This window comes from Rattus norvegicus, chromosome 15, assembly GCF_021556685.1.
Source record: "Rattus norvegicus strain SHRSP/BbbUtx chromosome 15, alternate assembly SHRSP_T2T, whole genome shotgun sequence".
NCBI lineage: Eukaryota > Metazoa > Chordata > Mammalia > Rodentia > Muridae > Rattus > Rattus norvegicus.
This window is the reverse complement of record NC_141548.1, coordinates 40,990,429-41,018,030: the sequence shown is the minus strand read 5'-3', so window position 1 is coordinate 41,018,030 and position 27,602 is coordinate 40,990,429. Positions and strand designations below refer to the sequence as shown.

The 27,602-nt window shown below is 47.8% G+C and overlaps 1 protein-coding gene across 1 annotated transcript; it reads right to left on the bottom strand.

The window, feature by feature from the left end:
• Positions 1-1,634: 1,634 nt before the first annotated feature.
• On the bottom strand, positions 1,635-22,751 carry Ctsb (cathepsin B). The gene is given in 10 exon segments (NM_022597.2): positions 1,635-2,523; positions 2,961-3,089; positions 4,860-4,976; positions 5,492-5,635; positions 5,857-5,942; positions 7,434-7,552; positions 8,275-8,389; positions 9,913-9,998; positions 10,493-10,643; positions 22,645-22,751. Coding segments are annotated over 9 exon segments (1,020 nt in total). The 5' UTR covers positions 10,619-10,643; positions 22,645-22,751; the 3' UTR covers positions 1,635-2,425.
• Between the last annotated feature and the right edge of the window lie 4,851 nt (positions 22,752-27,602).

The following is a 27,602-nucleotide window of genomic DNA, read 5'->3' as shown; positions in this document are numbered from 1 at the left end:
CTCTAATCCTCTGAAACTAACTTCTTTCCCTTGGCAAAACAAGACACCACGCTCCACTTGAATTTCAGATAGTGTTGTTTGTATCCAAATATTTAACATGGTGCATTTCTGAAGCCACTCTACATTTAGTTGGACATTATACAAACCGTCTATGTCTGACACACCTACCTTTTTCTCATTTTGTTGCTGGGCACTGAGCCACGGGTCTGTCTTGGGCCCTGGAAAAGCCCTCTACTACCAAGACCTCCCTAGCCTGCTCTTGACCTAATTTACAGCATCTCCCATGTATCCACTTGGTTTCTTCCGCATTGAGTGTGCTGCTTTTCTCAGAGGCCCATCCGTATCCAGCCATTGTTACAATAAGAAGGATCTGTTCTCTACCTGTCCTCTGGTTATTTGCAAATCATAGCTAGGACAGCCCCTTGGGGGCTTTCCCCCTGTTGAGTAGTTTTCCATTCTCCATGGTAGCGGGAAGCAAGAGCTCCAAGTGTATTGTAATCAATCTGGAACAAGGCCTGGCATGTTACCTAATGAGTTCCTGGGCAGCATGAATGCAGTTTGTCATTAGGACCTGTTTGAAGGCCATTGCCCAAACTGTAATTAATGTATCTTAAATGACCTGGTTGGGCAGCAGGTAGTGATTCAAAGGCCTGGCACTGATACTGGCCCAGGTTTGAGGAGCACACACTGAATAGGACTCTGTTCAGTGTGTTCCAGTTTTAATGTGTAGAAAGGGAGAGTCATCAAAATGCCCTGAAGCTGGCCTCAAACTCCCAGAGATCTGTTTGCCTCCCAAGTACCCATTTGTCATCTTGTACCCAAGAAGACAGCTCCTGACCTGAGCACAGGGAGAATCTGACTGTGGAAGACATCTAGAGCCACTCCCAAGCACAGGATTAACAACAGGTTTCTCAGGCTCCTTCAGTGATCGATCAAGAGGATGCCCATAGTCCGTAGTTTAGCCATCTTCACTGGCTGTGGGAGGCAGGAAGGGAGTTGTGGGTGGGCACGTGGTGAGGCAAGAAAGGAAGTGTAGGAGGCAGCTGTTGCTGTAGTTGAGGGTAGGCGGGGCTGTCTTGGAGTACTGAGGCCCCAGTACCCAAGCCAGGTTGCCTCAAGCTGAGTTGCATGTGTACACTCGCCAGGCATTTAGAACTGCGTTGATATAGAGTTCTGATTGCTGACACGGGAAGGCAAGCTTCCTCAGTTTCCAGAGAATCAGCCCCTCTCATTTAACAGGAGGAAGTAACATTCACAGGACAATGAAGCCAATGCTGATTAGCGAAGTTCCCTGTCCCCTCCGCACTACACTGTTTTTGTAAAATCCATGAAATATAGTGACCCAGAAAATTTAAAACATGGGACACAAGCTTTGGCTCCACTCTAGGGAAATGTAGACCTCTAGAAAGATGGCAGCCCTGGTCATATGTGAGATACACAGGAGTGCCTGCCTTGGTTAATAAAGTGTGAAGTGTAGCTCCCTCCTCTCTAAACAGGAAGAAGTGCTCCAAGTCTTGAGCACAGTTGCAGGTATGGTTTCTGACGGTGACAAGAAACCAGGGAGACACCACAGAAGCCTTGAAAGTGCAGCACAAAACCATTCACCCCACCTCCAGAAGGCCGAGAGCCTGATGTCAAGCAGAGGGAGAATTGGTTTATTGGCACGGTCATTCCTTGTTAAACTGACAGGGTTACGTGGCACCTACAACAAAAAAGCAGGTTTTTCCCAGACTAGTTTGATTGTGGTGTCTGCCGGTCACCCAGCAAACTGACCACGAAGCTTGTTCTAATCCATACGATGAGATGATCTGTAAAACCAGTACAAATCTTCATAACTCAGTTGAGGTACACAAAACAAAACAAAAAACAAAACCCTGACTGGAAAAGCATCGGTTGAGGGCAGGACCAAGGAGAGATGGGCACATTACCATTGTCAATGGGTGCAGATGCCTTGGGGAAAGGTAGTTTTCTCCAGAGAACTGCATTGGGCCATCAAAGCCTGCCACAGTCCTAGAAGTGACTAGCTTCAAGGTGCAGCTGGCGGGTGGCATCTGTCCTCTCATCATGTAGTTGGTGTTCATTCCTTTGGAAATCCTGCAGCCAAAGCCCTTGGTCTGGGGATGCTGAGGTGGGGGTGGGAGGGATGGCAGACAGAGCCACAGCAGCAGGCGCTACACACAGCACTAGTGTAGGGAGAGGCTAGGATGTAGGCTGTGATCACTGTCATGGGATAGGCTAGAAGGGAGCCAGGTAGGGTGGCTCTGATGGGGGGCAGCTCTGGTCCAGTCACCCAAACCTTGCTGAAAGCTTCATGCATGTTAGGTGAACTCAAAGAATCAAAGACTCCTATCTGCCTCACTCCCTGCCTGCATTGCTAAATTTTGGAAAAAGTCTCCTAAGGACTATACAATCAAGTCCCAGCAGATTAGAATCTTCCCCAGTACTGCTGAGTGCGTGGGATTCCAGCCACGATTTCTGATTCAATTCCACAGTGGTTCTCTCCTCTGAGGATTTTAAAGAAACCTGGGATGGAGAAAAAATAAGGTGTTTTCAAAGTATGCCCTGAGTTTGGTCTAACCCTTCTTTTATATGATGCCCCATTCTGTAACCCAGGCTGGCCACACTCTCCATTCTTAGCCCCAGCATCCTAAGTGCTAGGGCTACAGGAGCACAGGGATTGCAGCCACTATGTCCAGTGGCCTTAGGCCTGACCCTTGCTGGTATACTCAGATTCATCCAGACCTTGAAGTGAGCTACCTGAAGCCCAGCATCATCTGAGACCATCCCTCAGTTCCCTTCCCAGGCTGCTCATGCAATGGGAACTGTATACAAAACCACGTGGAGCTCTGGGGCTATACACTTAGGGCATCATGTCCACACCTCGGGCCACAGAGGAGTGAAGGGGCTATGGTGGTCTGGCCCATAGCTTATGTGGTCTGAGGAGGGGGACTGCCACTCACCATTATCACCCCAGTCAACGTTCCAGGAGTTTGCTACCAGCCAGTAGGGTACTCCATTCTCTATTCCCCAGCCCAGAATGCGGATGGCATGGCCTCCCATCACATCACCGGCTTCATGCTTGTATACGCCTGGGAAAGAAAAAGGCAGTTATGACTGAACACAGGTCACTGTCTGCCCACAGATTCCCAAGACTAGCCACCCAGTCAGTAACAGGCTGTCAGGAACCAACTGGTCTCCTACACAGAAATTTCTAGAAGGATGGAGGAGGGACTCTAGATGAGCACTTGCTAGCAGGTCAAGAGCCTAGGTTGGGGGTCTCACTAAATAGCCCTAGCTGGCCTGGAACTCATTGTGTAGACCAAGGTAATCTCAGAGATCTGCCTGCCTCTACCTTCTACATGCTAAAATTAATGGTGTACACTACCATGCCTAGCACTTCCAAAAATATTTTTGGAAGCCTAACACACTTAAGAATGCAAATTTCCTACAAAATATTGTTTGGTTGGCTTTAAAAAAAAAATCAAGGTTCTGATAAACTCTTAAGTTATGAAGCAAACTTAAAACCCTAGGTCAATTATGTGTTTTACACCCTGAGATTCCATGTCAGGGTTCATCTGTGAAGCTTTAGATAGCTCGCAGAGTTCTTCAAGTTCTTTCCTGGGGTTCTCTGGAGAGGTAAGGGGAGATGGGCACACACCACTATCAGCTGACCGAAGCGGTGCTGCTCAGGTGTTAGAGATCTGGTCAACCAGGCCTTCCACTTGAGGGTAATCCACTCTTCAAACTGAGTGATATTCGTGCTGTGGTGGCTGTTCTTAGTTGTCAACTTGATTACATCTGGAATTAACTAAAACCCAAATGACTGAGCACACCTGTGTGGAGTTGTTTTCTTAATTAGATCATCTGGAGTGGGAAGACGCACTTCTAAGCTGGATGGCTGAGGTGGGGAGATCCACCTTTAATTCAGATCGTTGCAGGTGAGGACACCCCAGCTTTAATCTGGGCCACACTGTCTGGGGAACACGGAAGAAGCTCGCTCTCTCTGCCAGCCTACTCTTGCTAGTCATTCCTTCACTGGCATCAGAGCCTATTTAGATTCCAGCATAGACTGAAGACAGGCTGCAACATCTAGCCTCATGGACTGACGTACTGGATCTTTGAACCTTCTGTTAGTAGACAGTCACTGCTGGACTATGAACCACAGCCTGTAAGCCCCTATAATAAATCCTCTCCAAATAAAAAGATATCTATAATTTAAGCTGTTCTCCTAGAGCAGTGGTTCTCCGCCTACCTAATGCTGCAATCCTTACAGTTCCTTATGTTGTGGTGACTCCCAACCGTAAAATTATTTTTCTTTCTACTTTATAACTAATTTTGCTACTGTTATGAATAGTAATGTAAATATCTGACTGATATGCAGAAAATATTGTCATTGTTACAAACTGACTGAAAGAGGTTGAGACCCGCAGGTTGAGAACCACTGCTCTAGAGAACCCTGATTCTGAGAGTTGTCATCCCAGCTACATGGACAACTGAGGCGATCTAGGCCTTTGCCTAGAAACAACCACTGTCAAATATGGATGAGAGACAAAGACAGGAACGATGCTGTAGAAGGCAGAAGCAACAGCAGAGAATGGAGCAGAGCTGGTCTGGCAAGGTTGGAAAGGGACCTGGAGAGCCTCTGCGGAGACCATGTTCAGAGGAAGCCAGTGAGCACAGCAGGTAGGAAGCTGCGACCATGAGACCACCACCACCACAGGCTGACTATCTGCCCAGAGAAGAGCGAGCAGGAGGGAGACGGAGTCCCCAATCCCCTGGCCTCCTCACCGTGACACCTGCTGGCTTATGTAGACCCTGAGCCCTTGAGCTTTGACTTCCTTCCAATCCTTGACTAGTACCTGATTTGTAAGTCAAGAAGTCAGAAAACACAGTAAAAGCACCCTCCACTGGGCCATTTTTGTAGATTTCCGCCATGATCTCCTTCTCGCTGTCAGACACACTGTAGGAAGTGTACCCTGTAGAAGAAACAAAGCTGGTCAGGGTGAGCAAGTGCCTAGAGCCCTTCCAGGCCTCCAGAAGAGGTAAAGGAAGGCTTCCCTAGGTAAGAAGTTAAGCAAAGCTAGACAGTCCTAGAAGAGGCTAAGAGGACCCCAAGGTATAAATCCAGGTTCTAACCCCTTGCAAAACAATCTGCCTGGTCCCTTGGAGCTCAATGGGCTGACACAAGACAGAGTGTGGACCGAAGTATGTGGTGTACATCTCTCTTCAGTGAGACAGGTGTGAATTACCTCAGCTTTCCTTCTTGCTATTCCAGGTTTTTTTGTTTTTGTTTTTTGTTTTTTTTTCTTTCTGTGTAGCACTGTCTGTTTTGGAACTCTCTGTATACTAGTCTGGCTTCGAACTCAGAAAGCCGCCTGCCTGTGCCTCCCAAGTGGTAGGATTAAAACTGTGTACCACGACCCCTCTCTGGACTCTTAAGTGACTTTGACCTGTTCTTCCTTCAGCAGGCCCCAGCCCGGTCCCAGCTTACCATAGTGCTTATCTTCCTTGTAGGATGTGGAGTAGCCAGCCTCACACATCTTGTTGCACTTGGGAGTATCTCCTTCTCCAGTGCATGGGGGACGGGAGCCATTGACATGGTGTTCACAGGGAGGGATGGTGTAGGGTAAGCAGCCTGAAGAATGGAGGAGACGATATCAGCCTGCAACCCTACCGCGGGGCCCCCAGGCCAGACCATGTCTATATCCTACGGGGCAGCTTCTGTATTGAAGATGGTCTGGCTAACTACCCATCAGCTGGCCCTTTATCTTTTACCTTCCCATCACCATAGAAAAGAAGCCACTGACACTTGCCTATGAAATGCCTGAGAGACAGGAGTTGTAGGCAAACACTCACCTATATGAGAATTGTATACTCCACCAGAAACCAGGCCTTTTCTAGTCCAGAAGTTCCATGCTCCAGAGGGATAGCCACCATTACAGCTGAAAAACAGCTTTTGTCAATGGCAAGAAAGTCCCAGCTGCTCCCAAGTGTCACTACACAGTACAGATGCCAAGGTCCCCCTGGGATACACTGTCCTCACAAGAATCCTCCAGTCCAACATCCCAATTCGTCTTTTCTTCACTGGCGCCCCACCAGGGACTCAACCAAGCTCCATCTTTGTCCACAAGACCTCTCTTTTTTTCATGTCCACATTAAACTGAGCTTCAACACTCCCCCGTTTCTAGAACAGTAGTTCTCAACTGCACAATTCCCTGGAGTATAGTAGCCCTCATCCCCACTTCCTTATTGTTTTCATTCTTTTTGGTTTTTTCGAGGCAGGGTCTCTCTATGTAGACCTGGCTGCTCTAGAACTTGTTATGTAGACCTCCTCCTGTTCTGCCTCTCAAGTGCTGAGACTAAAGGCATGCAACACCAGGCCAGGCTAGTTTGATTTCTAAGGTTTTTGTTATACCATCAACTAAGGTCTAAACATGTTAAGTGGAAAACTCCAGTTTTAAATTGCATAATGTCCTGAGCAGCGAGATGAAATCTCACATTCCCTGGTTCATTCAGTACAAAACATAAAGCATCTCTGTCAAAAGTATCCATGCTGTATACTGTACACACTACTGTCTAGTCAACTGAGAGCCATCTTGGTCATCCATAGCTGTGACACTGCAGCGTGGGTTCAAGTAATCCTTGACAGCCAATTGTAAGATCAGTGATGCTGGCAGCTCAGACATGTCAAACAGAAGCAGATCTACGTACGCTAAGAATGACTCTTCTATGCCTTAAATCATGAAGGAAGTTAGATTCATGTTGCTTTCACTGCTACCTGTTGGACTCTAAAAATTACAGCCACAGTGGATACGCCTCTCGTTGAAGGCATCCACTTGGGTTGGGGGCTCTTGTAAAACAAGGTGTGGCGTCCCTTGTAGTTCCAAAGCATTAGGCAGAATAGGGACATGTAAGGCTGCATGTGAGAGCTGGGCAGTATCCTTTCTTCTTCTTCCTGCTGCTAGATACTGGTGAGGCCTAGACACACATTCTGGAACTTGCAGGAATGTCTAACCTGCACCATGTTATTGAGTAAGGGCCAAACGACACTGGTGAGCACCTGAGTTACGAACCGAGTTTCTGGAACACTAAGCCCACCCTCCATCTGGAGCCTGTCCTCCTTATAGAGCAGACCAAGTATGTTCCCCCGAGGTGGGGGTTGGGGGCGAGGGATGATAAGGACAAGTGAGACAAAGCCAGACAGGGAACAGAAAGCAAGCACAACTTTTGGAGACGATGTTCTGCTAGTGCTCTGTCCCCACCAAGCTGAGGCAAGTCTGGCTCAACAGCAGCAGCAGCAAGAGTCCGCCTGCAACCCTCATGTTACCCTCTGTCTCAGCCATGAAAAGTCTTCCCCTCCCGGGGACCCCTGAGTTACTCAGCACAGAGAAGGAAGGGGTTAGGGTCTCAGGGAATAGGTGCCCAACACTTACCCATCCCCACACTGGATACCACAGCAGGTAAGCAGGTCCTCAGCAGACACCTCCACATTGACTCGGCCATTGGTGTGAATGCAGATTCGGTCAGACATGGCTTCCACTGCCCCAAATGCCTGTGGTAATATGAAGTCCCGCTTGGTAAGAAGCCCGTCTTCCATGAAGCAGGGAGGGTCTTTGACCTTTTGAGTGCTTAGACCTTTTCAGTGTCAGAAGGGTCTCCCGGGTTCATACAGCATTAAAGAGACTAACCCAGGCCTTCTGCCTTGAGGACTTGGCTCACATGGAGCAAATTCCAAGGCAGAGAGCAGATGGTAGCCAGCATGGGCACAGGTAGTTGGGGATGGGAGGTGGGAGATAGGGCTTTTGGGGGTGCACAGTCAGTACAACTGAACTGGTCCATTTGGGGAGATGAAAGGACTGTATGGATGGGCCATAGAGATGACCACCCAACACTGGGAGCATAATTAATGCACTGAACTATGCGCTTAGCTAAGAGGGTTCTATTTTCTGTCTTGTGTGTTTTGCCACAATTCAGAAATCAGCGTGCTGACAGACAAGGACAATCCTGAGGCTCTGTCAGATCAGAGCTGCCTTCTTTACTGAGGGAAAGAAAGTAGCTTCACAGCCTGTGTGCACAGACCTAGATATACAAGACCCGGGCACGCCCATCACCCCCTCCATCCATTCCCGACCACAAGGATCATAAACCACAGTAATGGGAAGAAACTGACTGCGAATACTTCCTTGCTTGCCTTGACACAGCTCATCCCACTCAGATATGCCAATACCCCAACCGATCTTCTTCCAGGAGCCCTCCCCACCAGCAGGATCTTACCCAACAAGAGCCACAGGACCCCTGGTCTCTGATCTGTGCGATGGTCGGGCAATTGGACCACTGTTCCCGTGCATCAAAGGATTCAGGTAGATTTATGTCCTCGCTGAACCCAACCCTGTGCAAAAGGAGGACTGTTGCAGGCTACCATTCACTCCCACCCCCGAAAGACTCAGCAAGGAGAGTGCCCTGGGCTGTATGTATCTCCCAGAAGTGGTGAGACACAGGCAGGAGGTACCCTTTATGGCTTTCCACTGTTTAGTGTGACTCAGCACTGTGTGCGCTTGCTCTATGCCCATTTAGTGGGTGTTTTTCAACCACCCGGCCCATGGAGCACATGCATGGGGTTTGTTTTTTTGCCCCCATCACAGATATCTGTCCTGGTACTTCAAGGTCCTTTCCCCCCATTTCCTTTCTGTCTGTCTGTCTTTCTTTCTTTCTTCCTTTCTTTCTTTGAGATAGAGTTTGGCGATGTAGCCTAAGCTAGCCAGGAACTCTAGCCAGGTCCTCCTACCTAGACCAACTTTTTAGGGAAAGTCAGAATTACAGGCACATCTCATTGTATCTCATTCAAACTACTTTAAATAACAATAATTCTTCAGGCTTATTTTTAGGTTGGTATAGTGGATATGTAAGGGAAAACATGTGATTTATCCTTTTAGATTTATTTATTTAGTGTATGCATGGGTTTTTAGGATTTTTTGTTTTTGTTTTGTTTGTTTTTTTGCCTGCATGTATGTCTGTGCACTACACATGAGCCTGTCGCCCTCAGAGGTCAGAAAGCTCCAGATCCCCTGGAACTGGAGTTAATGGATGTGTTTGAGCCACTGTATAGGTGCTAGGAATTGAACCCAGATCCTCTACATGAGTAACAAGTGCTCTTAACCACTAAGCCATCTCTCCAGTCCTGGGATTTATTTTATTTTCCTTGAAGAGACATTTAGCAATGCTAGAGTGGATGTGCCTACACCAGGGGTTTTGGCTGTCTACAGAAAATATTCAGATTCTCTCATTGCATCTGCAAAAGTGACAGCTGAGTATGAGTCCTCAGTTTGATGTCCAGGACTAGTATCAGGGCTGGATGTAGAGGAGCTGGATGTAGTCTGGCAGGAAGGTCATGAGTTCAAGGCCACAGGAATCCCCTCAGGGCACAGTATATATCTGTATGGCTGTTACCAGAAGGGAGAGCCAAGAAAGATCTGCAGTATAGGCCTTTGCTCCCATACATATTCTGCCCTGGTTCTAAAGCAGTCCTTTCCTACCCCTCACTTGGAATTTCTACAATATTAAACTGTGCCTTGTCCACAGCCTGGCTTGAGTTAGACAACACCATCACCGTGCTTGGATGGCCATCCCTAATCCTGGCTAGGAACAATTTCTGCATAAAAATGTCCACTGCAGCTTTTCAGAAAAATAAAACATTAATGGTTAATTTCTATGGACTCTCCTTAAATTATTCAGAGGTACAGCCAGACCTCAACTGCCAAGTCTGGGATATGATACCTTGGAGACAAGGTAGTAAATCCAGCATTTGAGTCTCTGAAGAACACACGGTAGGGAATCCAGAGAGGGTTCTTCTACCTCCCTACACCCCAACACTAGCACCATTGTTCACAATTCACTCCAGGCTGTGCCACTCACCTTTCCGGCAGCTTGGGTCCACCCAGGACAGTTCCACACAGCTTCTTCAGATAGCTTATGTCAACATTGTAGAAGTTGCGTCCAGCCTGAAAGAGAGTTACACCACGACAGTCACCTATCCACCAAGGGGCTTCCCATGTTTGGATGAGTAGATCAGGGGTCCTGTTCAATTCAGGGAGCTAGGGGACCAGGCAGAGTGATTCAGAGTCAGAGCACAGCTCTCAGACCACAGTGTCTTCTCTAACCTGCTTTCAGAGACCTGCCCCAGACCTGGAGGAAATGGTGGCAGGAAGTAGTAAGGAACCTCATCTTCCACAGGGTCCCCCTGACTCTGAAGCTCACTTATTCCTCCACATACCTCCATGTACAAAGACTCACATGTATGTGTACCCCCATGCACACACATGGAGATCAGAGAGGAAGGTGGTATGCTCCATGGGCCTCAACTTCCAGAAAAGAATGCTCTACGGCCAATTAGTCACCTCAGAGGCAGTGTGCACAGGGTACCCCAAGCAGGTACCCTGGAAGACAGACAGGCAGGCAGACAGACAGACAGACAGGAAACAGCAGCACAGCCTACCTGCCATGTTGTATTCTGTTTGTTGATATAGTTAATCATGTCGTCCGACAGTGGGTGAAAGGAAGGCTTGTCATGGGCACTGGTCAGTGCCAGCAGGCAAGAGAGAGGGATCAAGGACCACCACATCCTGGAAGCTGGATCCTGCACTCACCTAGAAAGGATATAGGCAACATCAAAATGATTTCCACACACGGGTACTACTGAGGCCTCACTGTGAAGCCTGGTTGGATGGGAGCCGATAGATATCACGCACAATATATATATATATATATATATATATATATATATGTATATGTATATATACACACACACACACACACACACACACACACACACACACACACACACCTGATGGACTAAGTTTAGAGACTCTCTCCGGTGTTCTAGAAGAGTTAGCTTTAAGCTTTAAGCTGGATGTAGTGTGAACCCTGTATTGGGAAGTGTAAGGTATTAGAACAGAGTTCAGCCTGGGCCATGTAACACAGCCTGCCTCAAAAAACAAAAAACAAAACAAAGCAAAAGAAAAACAGGATTGGGAGTGGGGGCAGGGATGACTGAGAGGATACGTGTAAAAAAAGTAATTAAGGGGTTGGGGATTTAGCTCCGTGGTAGAGCGCTTGCCTAGCAAGCGCAAGGCCCTGGGTTCGGTCCCCAGCTCTGAAAAAAAGAAAAGAAAAAAAAAAGTAATTAAATTTAAAAAACAAAACATGGGCTGGAGAGATGACTCAGTGGTTAAGAGCACTGACTGCTCTTCCAGAGGTCCTGAGTTCAAGTCCCGGCAACCACATGATGGCTCATAACCATCTGTAATGAGATCTGATGCCTTCTGATGTGTCTGAAGAGAGCTACAGTGTACTTAAATATAATAAATAAATAAACTTTAAAAAAAAATAAAAAACAAAACAAACAAAAACCCACCAAACCACTGAACTGTGAGTCCTAAGAAGAGTCAATGGGTAAGGAGACAAAAAAAAGCAGGGTTTACAAGCCTCACTTAAAAACACATTAAATTCGGGCTGGAGAGATGGCTCAGTGGTTAAGAGCATTGACTGCTCTTCCAGAGGTCCTGAGTTCAAATCCCAGCAACCACATGGTGGCTCACAACCATCTGTACTGAGGTCTGATGCCCTCTTCTGGTGCATCTGAAGACAGCAACAGTGTACTCATATACAGTAAATAAATAAATCTTAAAAAAAAAAAAAACACATTAAATTCATTGTGTGTGTGTGTGTGTGTGTGTGTGTGTGTGTGTGTGTGTGTTTGTGTGTGTGTGTGTGTGTGTGATTGTGTGCAGGTTGGAGGATGAGTTCTAGGAGCCGGTTCTTTCCTTTCACTGTAGGCTTAAGTTCTCTCCCCAGCTCTGTGAGTCCCACTCTTGGCATATTTAAGCCAACATAAGCTGGGCTGGTATCAGTTGCTGGTAACTAAGGAAGCACACAGACTGTGCCAGGACACGAGGCTCCTAGAAACCTCTCTTCTCTGGTTTTTCCTGTCACTCAAGGGCTTTGCTTCCGGCTCGAGAAGGAAAACCATTACATCAATACCTTGGCCCTTAGACCTTGTGAACTGACTCAAGACTCAGGGGAACAGTCATTTCCAGCTCAACCCATGAGTCATCCTCTTGGGCAAGTAGCTAATGAAGGCCAGGCCTTTCCTGGATGCTGACATGTGGTTTGAACCTGGTGGGAGCAACAACAGTAAGTGTGGGTAGGCTGGGACTCTGCCCTGACTCTAGGGCTTACAGGAGTGAATGCTCTATGTCAGGTCAAAGGTCGATAGGACACTGGAACACAGACTGACTCCTCCTGCCTGCTTCCTGAGTGCTGGATCACAGACGTGAAATTGGACTGAAAGAAAACTAAAAACTCTCGATTAAGTTCAAGCTGCAGAGTTGTGTCCTCAGTGAGTCAGAACAAAAGTCTGGTGTGTGTGGTAGGTACAAGGCAGGGAGTCTGAATAACAACTCATCTATTATGTGTATGGACAGAAAGAAGATTCTAGAAAAGATCCAATGGAGGCCTTCTTGGAACAACCTCATAATATATTATAAAATGCCTGGTGACTCTGGCTCAAAAAAGTTCTATTAAAAAAAAAGTCAGGCCACTCAAAGCTCACCTTGGGCGTGGGACAAGTGTGTGTGGGGAAAGAGGAAGTGACAACACTCCTGCAGATGTGCTTACACAGCTGGCTGCCTGCTGTGGGAAAACAAGGATGGACTGACTCTGTACACAGACGGCAGACCGACCTCAGACACATACAAGTCTGAGCTGCTCCTGAGGCGTGCTTGTAATCCTAGGGCTCAGGAGGATGAAGCCGGGGAGCAAGGGTTCAAAGCTAGCCTTGGCTACACTGTGATATACCGAATGAAACAGGTAAACAGTCCCAAACAAAACTAACTCCCTAGAAAGCCTAAACCTGGCATAAAACATAACCCTTTAGGCATCGCATTAAAGTTAAAAGTCCTATGCCAGTGGGGTGGCTCTGCAGGCAGAGGTGCTTGCTGCCAAGCCAAATGGCCTGAGTTCAATCCCCTGCTTGATGAAGGAGAAAACGGACTCTTACAGTGATCGAGACATATGGGAAAAAACAGCTCCCATTAAAGGCTTTGTGTACTCGATAAAACAACCTGGGGATCAGACGACTTGGGGATGAAATGCAGCTGATATCGTGGGCTTAGCACACCTGAGACTCGGTTCCCACCCCAGCACCACACACTCTCACATCAGAAACGTGGGAATTCCACAGTGGGAAAATGGATACAGTGACTTGTTATACAGTGGGAAATGGCCTGCCACATGGATAATATGTAAACCTTTAAACATATATGTTCCTGTATTTCAAAGAGTCCTCTCTCCTCACCCCATTGCTCTAAGACTGGGCCTTGGGCATAGCCCCAACTGGCCTGGAACTTGCTACATAGACCAAGCCAACCTGAAACTTACAGTGACCTTCAGGTTTCTGCCTTTTGAAGGCTGTGACTGCCAAGTGCACCCCAGCATACCTACCAAGGAATCCACTGTTTGACAAAGAATCACAGGTTCAAAGAACAAGACCTTTGAAAAATGGCTCCTGAATGAGTTACCCACCATCTCCTGCCACCAATAAGACTTCCTTCTGCCTTACGGGCTTTCTATCCAGCACTTACTGTTGCATGCGTTCCCAGTGACTCATGGGAAGCTGTCTCACATGACCATGTGTCAGCCATCACAGGGCCTCCAATCATACTGTTAGGTCATTGTGTCCTTTCTTCGTTTCAGCAGCACTCTCTGCCTTGTACTGGATCTTAACTTTGTGTGTCTGTGTACATGCATGTTCATGTGTGTGCAAATACAATATGTGTGTGTGCCTCTGGAGACCAGGACTACCACAGATGGTGCTGCTCAGGTGTCCTCCAGCTTATTTCCAAACACCCTGGACCTTACCAAATAGGGAGGGCTGACTAGCCAGTGAGCCTGTCTCTGCTTCCCCAGTGCTGCAATTACAAAGTGTGCACCAACATGCCTGGCTTTTAACATGGGTTCTGGGGGTCACTCAGGTCCTCAGGAATCAAACTCAGATCCTTGTATAAATACTCTTTCAGCTAAGTCATTCCCTAAGTCCAGAAACTAATTCCTCCCAGACACTGATGCAGAAACCCTGGAGTATCCACTCCCTAGGGTGGGAGTCTAGATGAAGGAGGGTCTGGTAAATCTGTTAGGATCTCCTATGTTGAAGGACTGACACCCTTGGGTTCACAACATTCTGTATGTTAGAGAATTAGAGTGTCCCAAGATCCCCCACAGGGACTTAGCATCTGTTGAGCTGTTAAATATAAGCTGAGTTAGAAAGGTTCTTTCCCACGGTAACTTGAAATTCTAAACAAGTTAAACAAATTTAAAATTTTAAACAAGATGTCTTTGGTTTCTGCCACTGCAAAGATCGCACGCACTCCCAACCGCAAGAGTTCCCAGGTTCTGCAGCTTACAGATCCCAGCTGCTGCAGCTGCAGGACATTTTCCAGGAAGCTGGGTTTCCATTGGTTCTGCAGCCTACCTCTGAGCCCTGGACTTTATCCTCATCATCACCGGGGTTCTACACAGCTACAAACCTAGGCATTGGAGCTTCAGGAGTTCTGCAGTTTCCACCCAATTACCTAACCCTCCTCCTACCAAGATGAGCCCCGAGGGGGGTGGGAGGCTTCACCTTCAAATACCTAGATTCTCCACTCCTCCTTTAAGAGGCTGGAATGAGGGGTGGAATCAAGATGGGATTCGCTTGGACACCAGCCACTGTGCTTGCTGCATGAGGAGGCTCTATTAGAGATGGACACTAACATCCAGATCTTGGTTCACTTCTGTCATCCATAAACACTGCCCTTCCCTGAGGCTCAGATCCTGTGCTTCTGAGGTGGTAATGAGCACCATGTCCCCAGGCGATGTGAGGGGCAGAGGAGGGTAGAAAAACCCTGCATCAGTGGACACTGAAAGAAAGAGCAGCTAGCTAGAGAAGGCTCGGTCCCGCTCTTCCTAAACCCCTGTCCTTCGACTTGTGATGGCTAATTCCAGTCTGATCCAAACCTACTCTCAAAGCCTTCACTTGGCAGGACTCTGAGTTAAAACAAGCTTCCACCCGCAGTAAAATCCACAAGCCTGTCAAAAGGCTTGAGTCCCAAGACTGGAGTGTGTGAAGCCTGCTCTCCCCACCTAAGGCACCAGTAGCTGATTCCCTGGAGATGCCAGTCTTCCCAGACAGCACGCGCACAAGCACTTTGGTCACACAGCCAAGAGTGACAATGACAAGTTAAGCTGTCCATAAAACTGTCAATATGTCACGGGTTCTGTGCCTTTGCCTTACAAAACCAGCTTTCACTTCCCCTAGCTTAGCAAGCAGATCCTTGTATTTCCCAATTCTGTGATTTTCATTTCAGTTAACAGAAAGTCTTTATTTCACAAAAGAGGGGGGATGGGACACACAAGTACACTGAGGGCTGGCTAACCGGCCTCCTCTTCCAGGTGTACATGTAGGGAGCACTTGTGGGCACCGTTTATTTCCAGCTCAAGTCAGCTGGTCCTGGGTTCCACTACCCTTTTCCTTTTCAAACCTTTGTAGCAATCAGTATATCAAATGTCCTGCTACTACTACTGTCACTGTCACATGAACAGAATAGACTGGTGATCCCATCAACAGCAAAACCATTTCCCAAACGAGCTGGATGCCTTTCCTCAGACAAATATACTCCTGGGCCTCTAGAAGAAAATGGCATAAACATCCAAGGAGAAGCCAGGGTGAAGAAAGCACACACTAAACATGGGGGGTGGGGGTGGGCGCAAGCCTGACAAAGCTTTCTTGGTATCACAGTCTCAGGCAGACTGGAGTCCAAGTCTACATGCTAAAGGAGACAGAATATGTAGAATGAAGTCCCACAGGCTACCTGCCATGTCCTGGCACAGGATAAGGAAGGGCACACACACAAAAGTGATCTTCATCCACCTCTCCCTGACTGTGGTACATGGGGCTGACCTCTCGCACACCAGCTCTAACTGTGCAGCCACACTGTGGCCATCCATCACAGATGTGCAGAGGGACCCTGCCCTAGGGAGGTGGGAAGAGGATGGGGAGGCATGCTAGGACCTTGATGTTGCACTTTACGAGCTTCTCTTCCATAAAAACAAACTTGTCTAGGCTTTGCCTGTCATTAAGGGCACCTGTATTAACCGCTTCAGTCCTCCCACAGAACAAGACAGTGGGAACTTCATTTCCTTTTGACTGGTTTGCCCAGTTGCTCAACACTGGGGTAGCTATGGTGGAAACAGACACACTAATCTCAAAGGTGTACGGAGCAGACCCGAAAGAGGCAAGAGACGCCGCCTTTTGCTAAGTCTGAATCACAGACCTGATGTGGTTTCCTGATTTCACATCTTTGCTCCTAGTTCAAAACTGTGTGATTGATTCATGGTGATTCTAATGAACAAACAGCTTAGAGCCGCCCACAGCCACCATCCATCTACCCGAGGCAGCACATCTGAAGGAGGAGGCCACAGATGCAATTCAATGGCAGAGCACCTACCTGCTCAACTGAGAAAATGCCTCCACAGGAGCAGACTGTGGGCAGGCCTAGACGGCCTATATGGCGTTTTCATAACTAGTGATGGATGGGGAGGGCCCAGCCCGCTGTGGGTGGGGCCACCCTTGGGCTGGTGACCCTGAGATCTATAAAAAAGGGGGCTGAGCAAGCCAGTAAGCAGCACCCTCACCCCCATCGCCTCTGCAGCAGCTCCTTCCTCCAGGATCCTCCCCTGTTTGAGTTCCTTTCCCGCCTCCTTTCAATGTTGAACCACAGTGTGGAAGTATAAGCCAAATAAACGCTTTCCTCCCCATAGAAATCGTAAGGACAGGGGCTCGTTTAAGAGGAAAGCCAATTAATTATTGGTAGAAAACAAGACAATTTGACCAAGACCTGCAGAGATGCGTCCCAAATGCAGGAGGTAGTATAGTCCAGTCTGCTCCTAAAATATACACAGTACAAGTCTTTTAAAGACCTTGAGATGCAAAATGAGATTAGTGTTTTATGCTTCCCTGCTTGCTCCCTAACTCGAATGCAGGCTAAATTAAGCTCCAGGCTGGTCAGCCTGAGGACCAGGCAGACAACAACAGAAACATTTTGTCTGTGAGCTGGATACTACCTTCTCCTTTCTTGGGACTCTCTCAAGGCTCACAGAAATGAAGAGTAGCGGCAGAGCCACTCTTTGGGAAAGTGCCCGTGTACCAGGCTGGGGCAACTGCCGGCAGGCAGAGCCACCAGGTACAGCCTCCGGTCACTGCTGACTATAAAGGTCTCTATGTGCACAGCGGTCAACACTTATTGTCCCTGCATAAGTATCCCAGTTTGAGACCAAGGATATACTTCAGTTGGCATGCTTGCCTAGCCTCCTGGGTTCTGTCCCCAGCATCACATTAAACCAGACATAGTAAGTGGTACATATCTATAACACCCCATGAAGAGGCAGGATAGAGTCCAAATGCCATCCTTGGCTAACACTGTGAATTTGAGGCCAGCCTGAAATATAAGATTGTCTCAAAACACATCCTCTCCCTACCACTGACCTATTTGGTATAAAAAAAATTGTGACCATCATACTATTTGTAATAAAGCCTTATGTGTCTATTCTACTATTTGATAGCAAAACACAGCATATCCCCAAACCCAGAGGGGATCATGCTGAGAATGAGAGACAGGCTACTTGAATCCTGATATGATTTGATATACCCTTGACTGACACAAGGTGGCCAGCACCTTATGCAAATTGGAAGGACATGTGACTCCTGTGGGTGAGCATCACCTGCTTGGGCCAGATCAGCAGGTCAGAGGGTCAGAGGTCAGAAGGCAGCCACCTCTGATCTAAGAGTTCTGTGGATACTAACTTGTCATTTTTCAGCCTTATTCTCTTCCACCCTGCTGGCTAGAGAAGAGCAGTATCTTGGCCAGACTATAGAGTTACTGACTCAATCAAACCAGGTTAACAGTTGAGATCACAGGCCATACATAGGTCCTTCCCGAAGTCTTTGATTTCACAGGCAAGGGAAACTGAGGCATGGGCAGGCCCTGAATGGCCATACCTGAGTAGGGAATCAATCACTTTCAGGAGATCAGACTCTAGGTCCAATTCTACCACAGTTACCTAAGTGATTATAACCATGTCAAACTTACAGGTGACTTCACTCTCTCTTAAAGTCTCCCAACATCACAAGCTTCCTGATTTTAAAAATTAGAAACTAGGGCTTGGAGGAGAGGGTTCAGTGGGAAGGTATTGCTGTGCAGTCCTGAGGACCTGGGTCCGAATCCCTAATCCCCAGCTAAATGCTATGAGGACTTGGTGGCCTGCATTTGTAATCCCAGGATTTGGGAGTCAGAGAAGATTCCTGGGGCAAGCTGGCTAGCCATACTAACCAAATGCAGCCAAATGTGCCTCGAGAAGCACATATGCATACAGAAGTATTTACTACATCCAACTGCCCCAAGTCCAGATACCCAGGCTTACGACCTAAAGAACCCAGACAGTTAGGGGTTGGGGATTTAGCTCAGTGGTAGAGCGCTTGCCTAGGAAGCGCAAGGCCCTGGGTTCGGTCCCCAGCTCCGGAAAAAAAAAAAGAACCAAAAAAAAAAAAAAAAAAAAGAACCCAGACAGTTGCAGATGTGCGGTGGTGTACATGCGAGAAGCTCAGTGCTTAAAAGGCACAGGCAGGAGAAATCTCAAGTTCAGGGTCATCCGTGGCTACATAGCAAGTTTGAAGCCAACCTGGGCTATGAGAGCTCCTGTCTCAAATATTGAATCCCAAACCTAAACCCAAACTTGTTTTTTTTCTTTTCTTTTTTTTCTTTTTTTTTTTTTTTTGTCTTGCTTTATTTGTTTTTTGGGGCAGGGTCACAATGAAGCCTTGGCTAACCTAGAATTCGTTAGATAGATCAAGCTGTCCTTGAACTCAGAGTGCTGGGAATAAAGTTGTTCACTACTCTGATAAGCTAAACCCTAACATTAAACACAAACAAACAAACAAAAAAACAACAAAACTGGGTGGTGGTGGTGGTGGTGGCACACACCTTTAATCCCAGCACTTGGGAGGCAAAGGCAGGTGAATCTCTGTGAATTCAAGGTCGGCCTGGCCTACACAGGGAGTTCCAAGACAGCCAGATACACGGAGAAACCCCATCTTAAAAGCAAACAAAAGGGGTTGGGGATTTAGCTCAGTGGTAGAGCGCGTGCCTAGGAAGCGCAAGGTCCTGGGTTCGGTCCCCAGCTCCAAAAAAAAAAAAAAAAAAGAACCAAAAAAAAAAAAAAAAAGCAAACAAAAAATCCCAAACAATTGAACTTTAGCAGAAGTGCTGCAAGTGACCAAGTACAAAACCAGGGGGAGCTTCACCAATTACAGCTTCCCTTTGACAAGGAATTAAACTTGAATTTCTACTCGCAGCAGTGAAGGCACAGGTGTGTCTGAAACCCATCTCATTGACAAGTAAGGTCTGGTAAGAGCTAATGTTAGCATACCTTCTGAACAGCAGAAGGTGGCAGGGCCACACAGAGAGGTGGCATCATCATCATCTAGCAGAACAGAAGGTGTGTGAGTCATATGTCCCGCAATTCATGCTACTTCTGCCTTGCCCAAAAGAATTTTCTGTGTCAGTATAAGCAAGAGTGAAAAAGGAGGAGGGAAAGAAATAAAAGTAGGCGTCTCTCCGGTCAACATATTCAAGACCAATAAACTAGCTAGGTGTGGTGGCACAAGCCTTTAATCTCAGCTCTCAGGAGGCGGACCTCTAAACTCAAGGCCAGTCTGGTTTATTTACATAGTGAGTTTCAGTGCAGCCAGGACTACACAGAAAAGCTCTGTCTCAAATTAAAAAAAAGACTAATAAACTAAATTCCCTGGGCCTGTTAGGGTGCATACCTGAGATCTCAGCGCTTGGGAGGTGGGCAGAAAGATCAGGAGTTCAAAGCCATCCTCCTCTATGTGGTGAGTTTGAGCTGGGATACATGAAACCCCTGTCACACTGCCACCTGTCCCCAACAAACTAAAGTAACTATTAAATCTGCAGGTATCAACCATCAACAAATCTCAAACTGAATGAACAAGACACGTAGTATAATTAAGTTACATAAAACAATACTTATAGATGGATACATTGTATCTCAAGTGCAGAAGTAGGAAGGACTAAGAAACAGCTGCCAAAGTCCCTGGGATGGACAAAGCAAGACCAGGAAACTGACCTCCACCAGAAGAGAGCCACCCACTTCTATCCTAAACCTGAGACAGGTCTGCAGAAGGGGTACTCAAGCTTGATGCTAAAAATGAAATGACTGGTAGGTGGCCCACGGTTTTTAATCCCAGCACTGGGAAGGCAGAGGCAGATTTGTCTCTGAGTGTGTGTACCCCACCCTGACCAGGCCATCCTGGTGTACATAGCCAGTTCCAAGGTAGCCAGGACTACACAGTGAGCGATAAGACCTGTTTCTCAGAAAAAAAAAAAAAAGAAAAGAAAAAAAAGAAAGAAAGAAATCCTAAACCAGGAGCATTAGCTTGTGTCTGTAACTCTAGCATTCAGGGGGGTTGTCCAGTTCACAGCCCCCCTGGACTGCAGAGCAACACCTGCCTCAAAAAACTGGAGGGACAGTGGACGGAGGACACTGGTTAAAGATGGCTGGCTATGATAGTCTGGTGGCAGAGTGCTTGAATAGGAGCCCGAGGCTCTGGGTTGTATATCAGCGTGACAGACAGACAAGAGTTTCAGCATGCTGCAGAGCTCCACCCCTAGACTTCCACCAAGCTCAGTGTAGGGCAGAAAATAAACTACAGTAACAAAAGGACTCCAGATGGATCCTCCACCCTTCTTCCTTAGGCAGCTCCTGCAGAGTACTGAGATAACCAGAGCAGGGGACTGCTAAGCAAAGACAACACACACCTTTGTACACCTCACCTCACCTACCAGCCCACCACTGCCCTTCACATATCAATCACACTGAAGTCCCTGGTTTCCCTTTCGACTTTCAAAAGTTCTATTGCATAAAGTTCCACCTCACGCATAGCGAATATTTTCTTTACATCAGAACATCAAAAGTCAGTAGCCAACCCAAGACTCGGATATCTAAAGGTTTCTACCCATACCATATAAGGGTAGACAGCCCAGACAGCTGAATCAGCACCTCCAGGGGACCGATTCTACCTGGAGCCAAGAGCTCCAACACTCCATTGCCTGACTACTCTGAAACCACTTAGGCCAACATTAAGGGGAATGTTAAAGACCTCTGCTGGCACCTGGGCTGGTGAAGCACAGGCATGGGCCCACCCCACCCTACCCCTACCCCGACTCCCTAGCAGTCCCCGTAGGCCTGGGTCACGTGGCTTAAAAGGAGCAAAGGTCATTTTCCTCCGGAGTGTAGGAGGTGAAACTGTTTTAAGTTTTACTCTGTAGTCTGACTGTCGTGGAATTCATTATGTAGGCCAGGCTGGTTTCCAAGGCACGGCGATTCTCCTGCCTCAGCCTTCAAGTGCTGTGACTGCCTGGCTCTGGTATGCCTCTGGGGACTCTGGAGTTTTAGGTTACCATGGCCAGACCCTATGGGAAGCAAGTCTCCCCTGAAGGGCTTCAAGGAAAGATGAGCGCACCGTCACCAACATTCTGCACATGCTACCGAATCTGAAGGCTGAAGAGCACACCTCCGCGGCAGTCCCTCCCAGGAGGCACCCGGAGATCAGTGTTCCCGAGACACTAAAAGGTGCTAAGATTCCCTTTGAACCCCACAATTTATCTCCTTTCCCAAACAGGTGAGGGGATCTGGTTAGGTGGAGGCAAGGTGAGGGTGGGCTTTAGTCCTTTACTCCAGGCTCCTAGGGGACCAAGTCCAATTCACCTATCTCCTGGTCCGCCTGCCAGTGAAGATCCCATGCCGCCTTCAGGGTGCTATCTCTCCAGGCCAGCAGGGCTCTGACTGAAGGAGGCTGTCCTTTTTGCAAGCACGTCTCCTCCACCACATTCCCATCATCTTGGCTCTCCCCTCCAGAGAAAGGTGCTACACTCCCTATTCTCTAGCTCTGCTTCTCTTCCTGTTTCTCGGTTTAATTCTTCGAGTAGGTTCCACTCCAGCCACCCACTACTAGGTTCCTGTTTTTAGTAGAACAGGTCTTTTAGGGTGCCAGGCACTGCGTGGGTTTGTGTGTGGAAAAGTTCCCGGGGCAGATTCTTTAGAATAAACCACAAAACTGCACTAGATGCAGGTCGATACTCGCCCTGAGCACCCCGGAGACTCGCAGTCTGCGAGCTAGGAGGGCCAGGGCCGAACCCTCCCTTTAAGCTCCTCCCTCGGAGCTCCCCGAAGTCTCCACCTCCGCCCTTGAAGTGCGCCATGGCCACTGGAGAGAAGCCGACCACTGCGGGTCACCAGGCTCGGCCCTAAAGGGTGAAGGCCCGGAGCTCTGCCGGACTAGTGTGCCGGAGCCTAGGTCTTCTCTTCCAGAGGACCGCGATCCAATACTGAACATAGCATCTACGGCCTCGGAGGAACCGCGCCTGCGCCCTGGGCAAGCGAGGGGCCTGTCTCCGCCACCGCCGCTCAGCCCGCTCCCCCAACCCAGCCAAGGTGGCTTCAGCCGCGGAGCCACTGTGCCCCGCGCAAACTCACCGAGCGCAGCGCGACAACCTGGGCCCGCAGTCGCTGAGCCGAACCGAGCCACTCCTGGCCTCTCCGGTGCACCCCTAAGTACGGCGCAGCTCCGCCCGCCGCTGGGGCTGATTCGTCACGTGACCCATGGCCGCGCCCCCGCCGGCCCCTCCCACTTCATCCCAGGACTCCACAAGCTCCCTAGCCTAGGTCTGCACTGTATGGCTCTAGTTTGTTGATCTCTCCATCTCGCCCAGAGATGCTCGCCAGAGACTTCTGCAGGTACCCTGCACCGGAAAGTTGTAACATCTTCGCGATATTCATTCATCGGAAAGGCCCCGCGGAATCAGGGCCCTGGAAATGGCTGGCGTTCCAGTGGAGCTTCCTGGCCTTATATTGTGAAACTCAGACTATAATGGTGTAGAAATACTCAGACCAAGGAAGGCAATCAAAACTAAAACTGAGCTGGGGCTGTAGCCCAGCAGTAGAGCTCTTGCCTATGAAGCCCAAGTTCGATCCCCAGTTTAGAAAGAAAAGAAAAAGAAAGAAAGACAGACAGACAGACAGACAGACAGACAGACAGACAGACAGACAGACAAAGACCCCTTATCTGTCCAAGGCATGTTATGAAATTCAGAACTCGGGGAAGGAGAGATGGCTCAGTGGTTAAGAGCACTGACTGCTCTTCCAGAGGTCCTGAGTTTAATTCCCAGCAACCACATGGTGGCTTTCAACCATCTGTAATGGGATCTGATGCCTTCTTCTGGTGTGTCTGAAGACAGTGACAGTGTACTCATATAAATAAAAATAAATAAATCTTAAGAAAAAAATCAGAGCTCCTGCCAGGCCCTATGAGCCTCCCCCCATCTTGTGTGGTAGGCTAGCCAGTGAAAAAACGTCTGACCTAGTTGATCTGACAGGTCACATCATACCCTCAACCCCACCCCAGGGTCTCCAGGAGTGGAAGAATGGTGACTGAACCCCAGTTGAGTGGAATACTAGAGGAACCCAGAAACCTTGTTGCCAGCTGCCCCAGCTGCTGACAACAGGTGGAACTGGCTGCTTATTGTAGGGTAAAAAGTCCAGACGAGAATGAGGAGCCTCTCTTCGATAAAAGCCAAAAATGTCCTGGCATGTCCAGAGCTTTGTCCTTGGCAGGAGCTAGAGAAGTTTCCAGTATCTAAGCCCAGAGTGTCTCTGGCTGCCAGGAAGGGGGTCTTCATCTCTTTTCCCCAAAGGAGTAACCTTTCCTGGAAGCCATACTGAGGCTGTGTCCCAAAGTGCAAGGACCTCAATACATGGAATGGAAACTGGACTGACCTGCTCATCCTCCGTCCTTCCTCCATCCACTAAAGCCCTAATGACTTGCAGACAGTGAAGCTCAATGGGGTCCCACTCCCTGGGGGTTGGGGAGACCTTCCCACTGTACAGGAGCTCCGCCTTTCTCTCCCTTCAGCTCCCTACAGTTCTCCCCCCCTTTCTAAAACTCACCTTCTGTCCATGAATTTCATTCTTCAAAACTAGAGACAAGAACCCAGAAGCCTCTGGCTTGGGTGACCTTGATGGCACCGAAGAAGGCTTCATTTGAAGATGTTAAGCTATTCCCATATTACTGCCTGCTCACCCCAGCCTGTCCAGACAGCTGATGATTTCAGCCTGCCAACCAGTGCTGATATGTCATCCTCCACATGGGCCCAAATGGGAGGACATACAGACCACAGTAAATCCTTCCTTTATAGCGCCTCAGATATGCTGAGGGCTGCACATGCATTATCACAGTGTGTTAATAAAGGAGATTCTTCTGAACCAAAACAGTGACAAATAGTCACATGTGATAGAAGCCTGTAGTCCCAACACTTGGGAAGTTTGGAGGCCACAGGGTCAATCTGAGCTGCATAGCGCATTCAAATCCAACCTGGGCTACATGAGACCCTGTATCAAATGACCAACACACAGGGCTGTGGATATAGTTTAGTTGGTAGAACTATTTTGACTTGTATGTGTAGAGTTCTCTATCCCCAGCTCCACATAAACCTGGCATAGTGGTCCACACACCCCTGAGGTAGAAGCAGAAAGGTCAGAAGTTCAAGACCACAGAACCAGTTCTATGGCTCAGCTGGTAAAAGGGCTTTCTACACAGCCTGATGACCTACCTCACTTTGATCCCTGAAAGCCACATTCTAAAAAGTTGTCCTCTAAACCTCCACACTAGTGCCATAGCATACACACCCCTGCGCGCGCTCTCTCTCTCGCTCTCTCGCTCTCTCTCTCTCTCTCTCTCTCTCTCTCTCTCTCTCACACACACACACACACACACACACACACACACACACACACTTTAATAATAATAATTTTAGAAGCTCAAAGCTATCCTTAGCTCCATAGTGATTTGTGACCAGCATGGGTTACAAGAAACCATGTGTCAAATAAATAAGCAAATGAGCACTCTTCTTGAGTCTGTCTGTGGGAAACTTTAGGAGGAAGTTGTCCCACATATTTAACCCCCTACAAGCACACACTGAATCCTCTGCCTCCCAAAGGATAAGGATGTGCTATGCTGTTCCTGCTATATTCTTCACAGTGCAGTCACCTGGTAGAGGGCAGGTACAAGTGTGCACACGGAGTAAACCTTGAAGATGGAGTAGTTTTAGCTTCACCCGCCATGTCTGGGGCTCAGGGCTTGTTCCCAGAATGTTCAGAGGGCTCTTGGCCTGAGTGAGGAGAAGTATTTTCCTGGCGAACATGTGGACAGGAGACTGGGCATGCACACTGAAGAAATATGGATCCTCATAATAACATCACCAAACATGTACAGCGGCACTACTCACAAGAGCCTAGAGGTGGAAGTGATTATCAACAGATAAACAAAATGTCCTGTAATCGCAAAGCGAGGCGTGACTCAGCTATAAAAAATGCAGTGCTACCACATATACTACATTCACTTCGGATAAACCTCCCAGATGTGCTAAGTAAGGGAAGGACCTCATGCTGTGTGCTCCCACCTATGCTTACAGCAAGAGAAAGCCAACATAGAGATGGATTAGCAGGTGAACCAGGGATGCCTGGGGAGAAGAGCTTTGAGTCTGGGGAGGACCCCACGGGGCATTCAAAATTCTCTAAGACCTCATAAGGAAGCACTTGTGAAAGTGCTAACAACTACAGCGTTTCATTTTATTTTTAATATCTTGGGGATCACTCCCTCCCCCCATTTTTTGTTTGTTTTCTGAGATAAGGCTCACTTTGTAATCCTGACTGTCCTAGAATTCACTATGTAGACCAGACTAGCCTTCAACTCACAGAGATCCACCTGCTCCCGCCTCCCTCGTGCTGAGATTAAAGGGGTGCACCATCACACCTGACTGACAAGAAAACAAAAGGAAGACTTCTCTGGAGCATTCATTCAGGTCATAAAACTCAGCACACAGATATCACTACCAGCCAATGATACAAATGAAACAAATGCCTAATCCATAAAACCCTACGGTTCTAGAAAAGCCTTTAGGGGCTGGAGAGATGGCTCAGTGGTTAAGAGCACTGACTGCTCTTCCAGAGGTCCTGAGTTCAAATGCCAACAACCACATGGTGGCTCACAACCATCTGTAATGAGATCTGATGCCCTCTTCTGGTGTGTCTGAAGACAGCTACTCATATATAATAAATAAATCTTTTTTTTTAAAGCTCACCCTAAAAAAAAATAAAAAAATAAAAAGCTCACCCTGAGAAAGGATTGGTCCTACTCTAGGATCCTGAGCAACCAGTGTAGTCAGTGGAAGCCTCTTAGCAACTTCCTAGTGACTTGAACTCATGTCTGTGCAGTCTTCTATGGTGGAGACTCCAGAGCAAAACTCAGGTTCCACATCACCAAGCTGAAACAAAGCTACGGAGCTGGCCTGAGACATTTCTCAAAGGGCCAGTTTAATTGACCGGAGAATGGAGTTGACCCTGCCTTAACCCTTCCACAGGAGGCTGACCTGAACTGACCAGCTCTCAAACCACCATGGTTGAGCTATTGTTCAGTTTGCCTGACTTGGCCACACCCATAGTCACCCTTTGTTTTGGTTTTTGCTCAAACCATTGGAGCATACTTTATTTTTTAAAAATGAAATGCTGCTCAATTCTAGAATTATAGGCTAAAGCCAAGTAAGACATCCGTTCCTGTAATCTCAGAGCCATATCAGAAGTTCAAGGCCTGCCTGGGCTACAAAGAGACACCCTTTTCAAAAAACAAAACAAACAAACAAACAAACAAAACAAACCCCTGCAAAATAAAAATAAAATACCAGCAAACAAACAAACATGGAATTCCAAGATGTTTAAGTAGGTGGTTTCTTTCTGTTGTCCTTGTCACTGTCCTGGACACTCCTTTACCTCATCTCCTAACTCATCCAAAGCCACTTGCTTTTGAGCACCGGAACCTTGTATGAACCACCATCCCCACATCCCTGCACGCTGACCATTCTGGCCACATCCTCACACAGGAGCCTCCCTTTTCAATATTCTCCAAACAGGGTAAGCGGGAAAAAATCCCATAACCAACCAGCCAACAAAAAGCACGGAGCCCGCAAAACCACGGTTTGGATCCTACTTGTGTGTTACTCCTCCCAGGGTATTCAAGGAAAAGCCTCGTACAGACATCCAATATCAGGCACAAAGCAGAAGTTTGCATGAAGCAGAACTAAGCGCCTCCTGGTTTCCAAGGCCCAAAGCCAGAGGCACTGGGGATTCTGGTCAAATAAAACCCTGAAGACAAAGGCCTGGATGGAGTCTCGATGGTTATGAGAACTTGCTACTCTAGCAGAGGTCAGCTCAGTTCCCAGCACCCCTGTCCGGTGGGTCACAACCACCTGTAACTCCAGCACAGAGAACCTGAGACCTTTCCCGCCTCCAAGGGTATTCACACATTCGTTTATAACACATGCAGACACACGTATACACATAAATAAAGAATTTTATATCTTTAAAGAACTGGGAGGAAAACC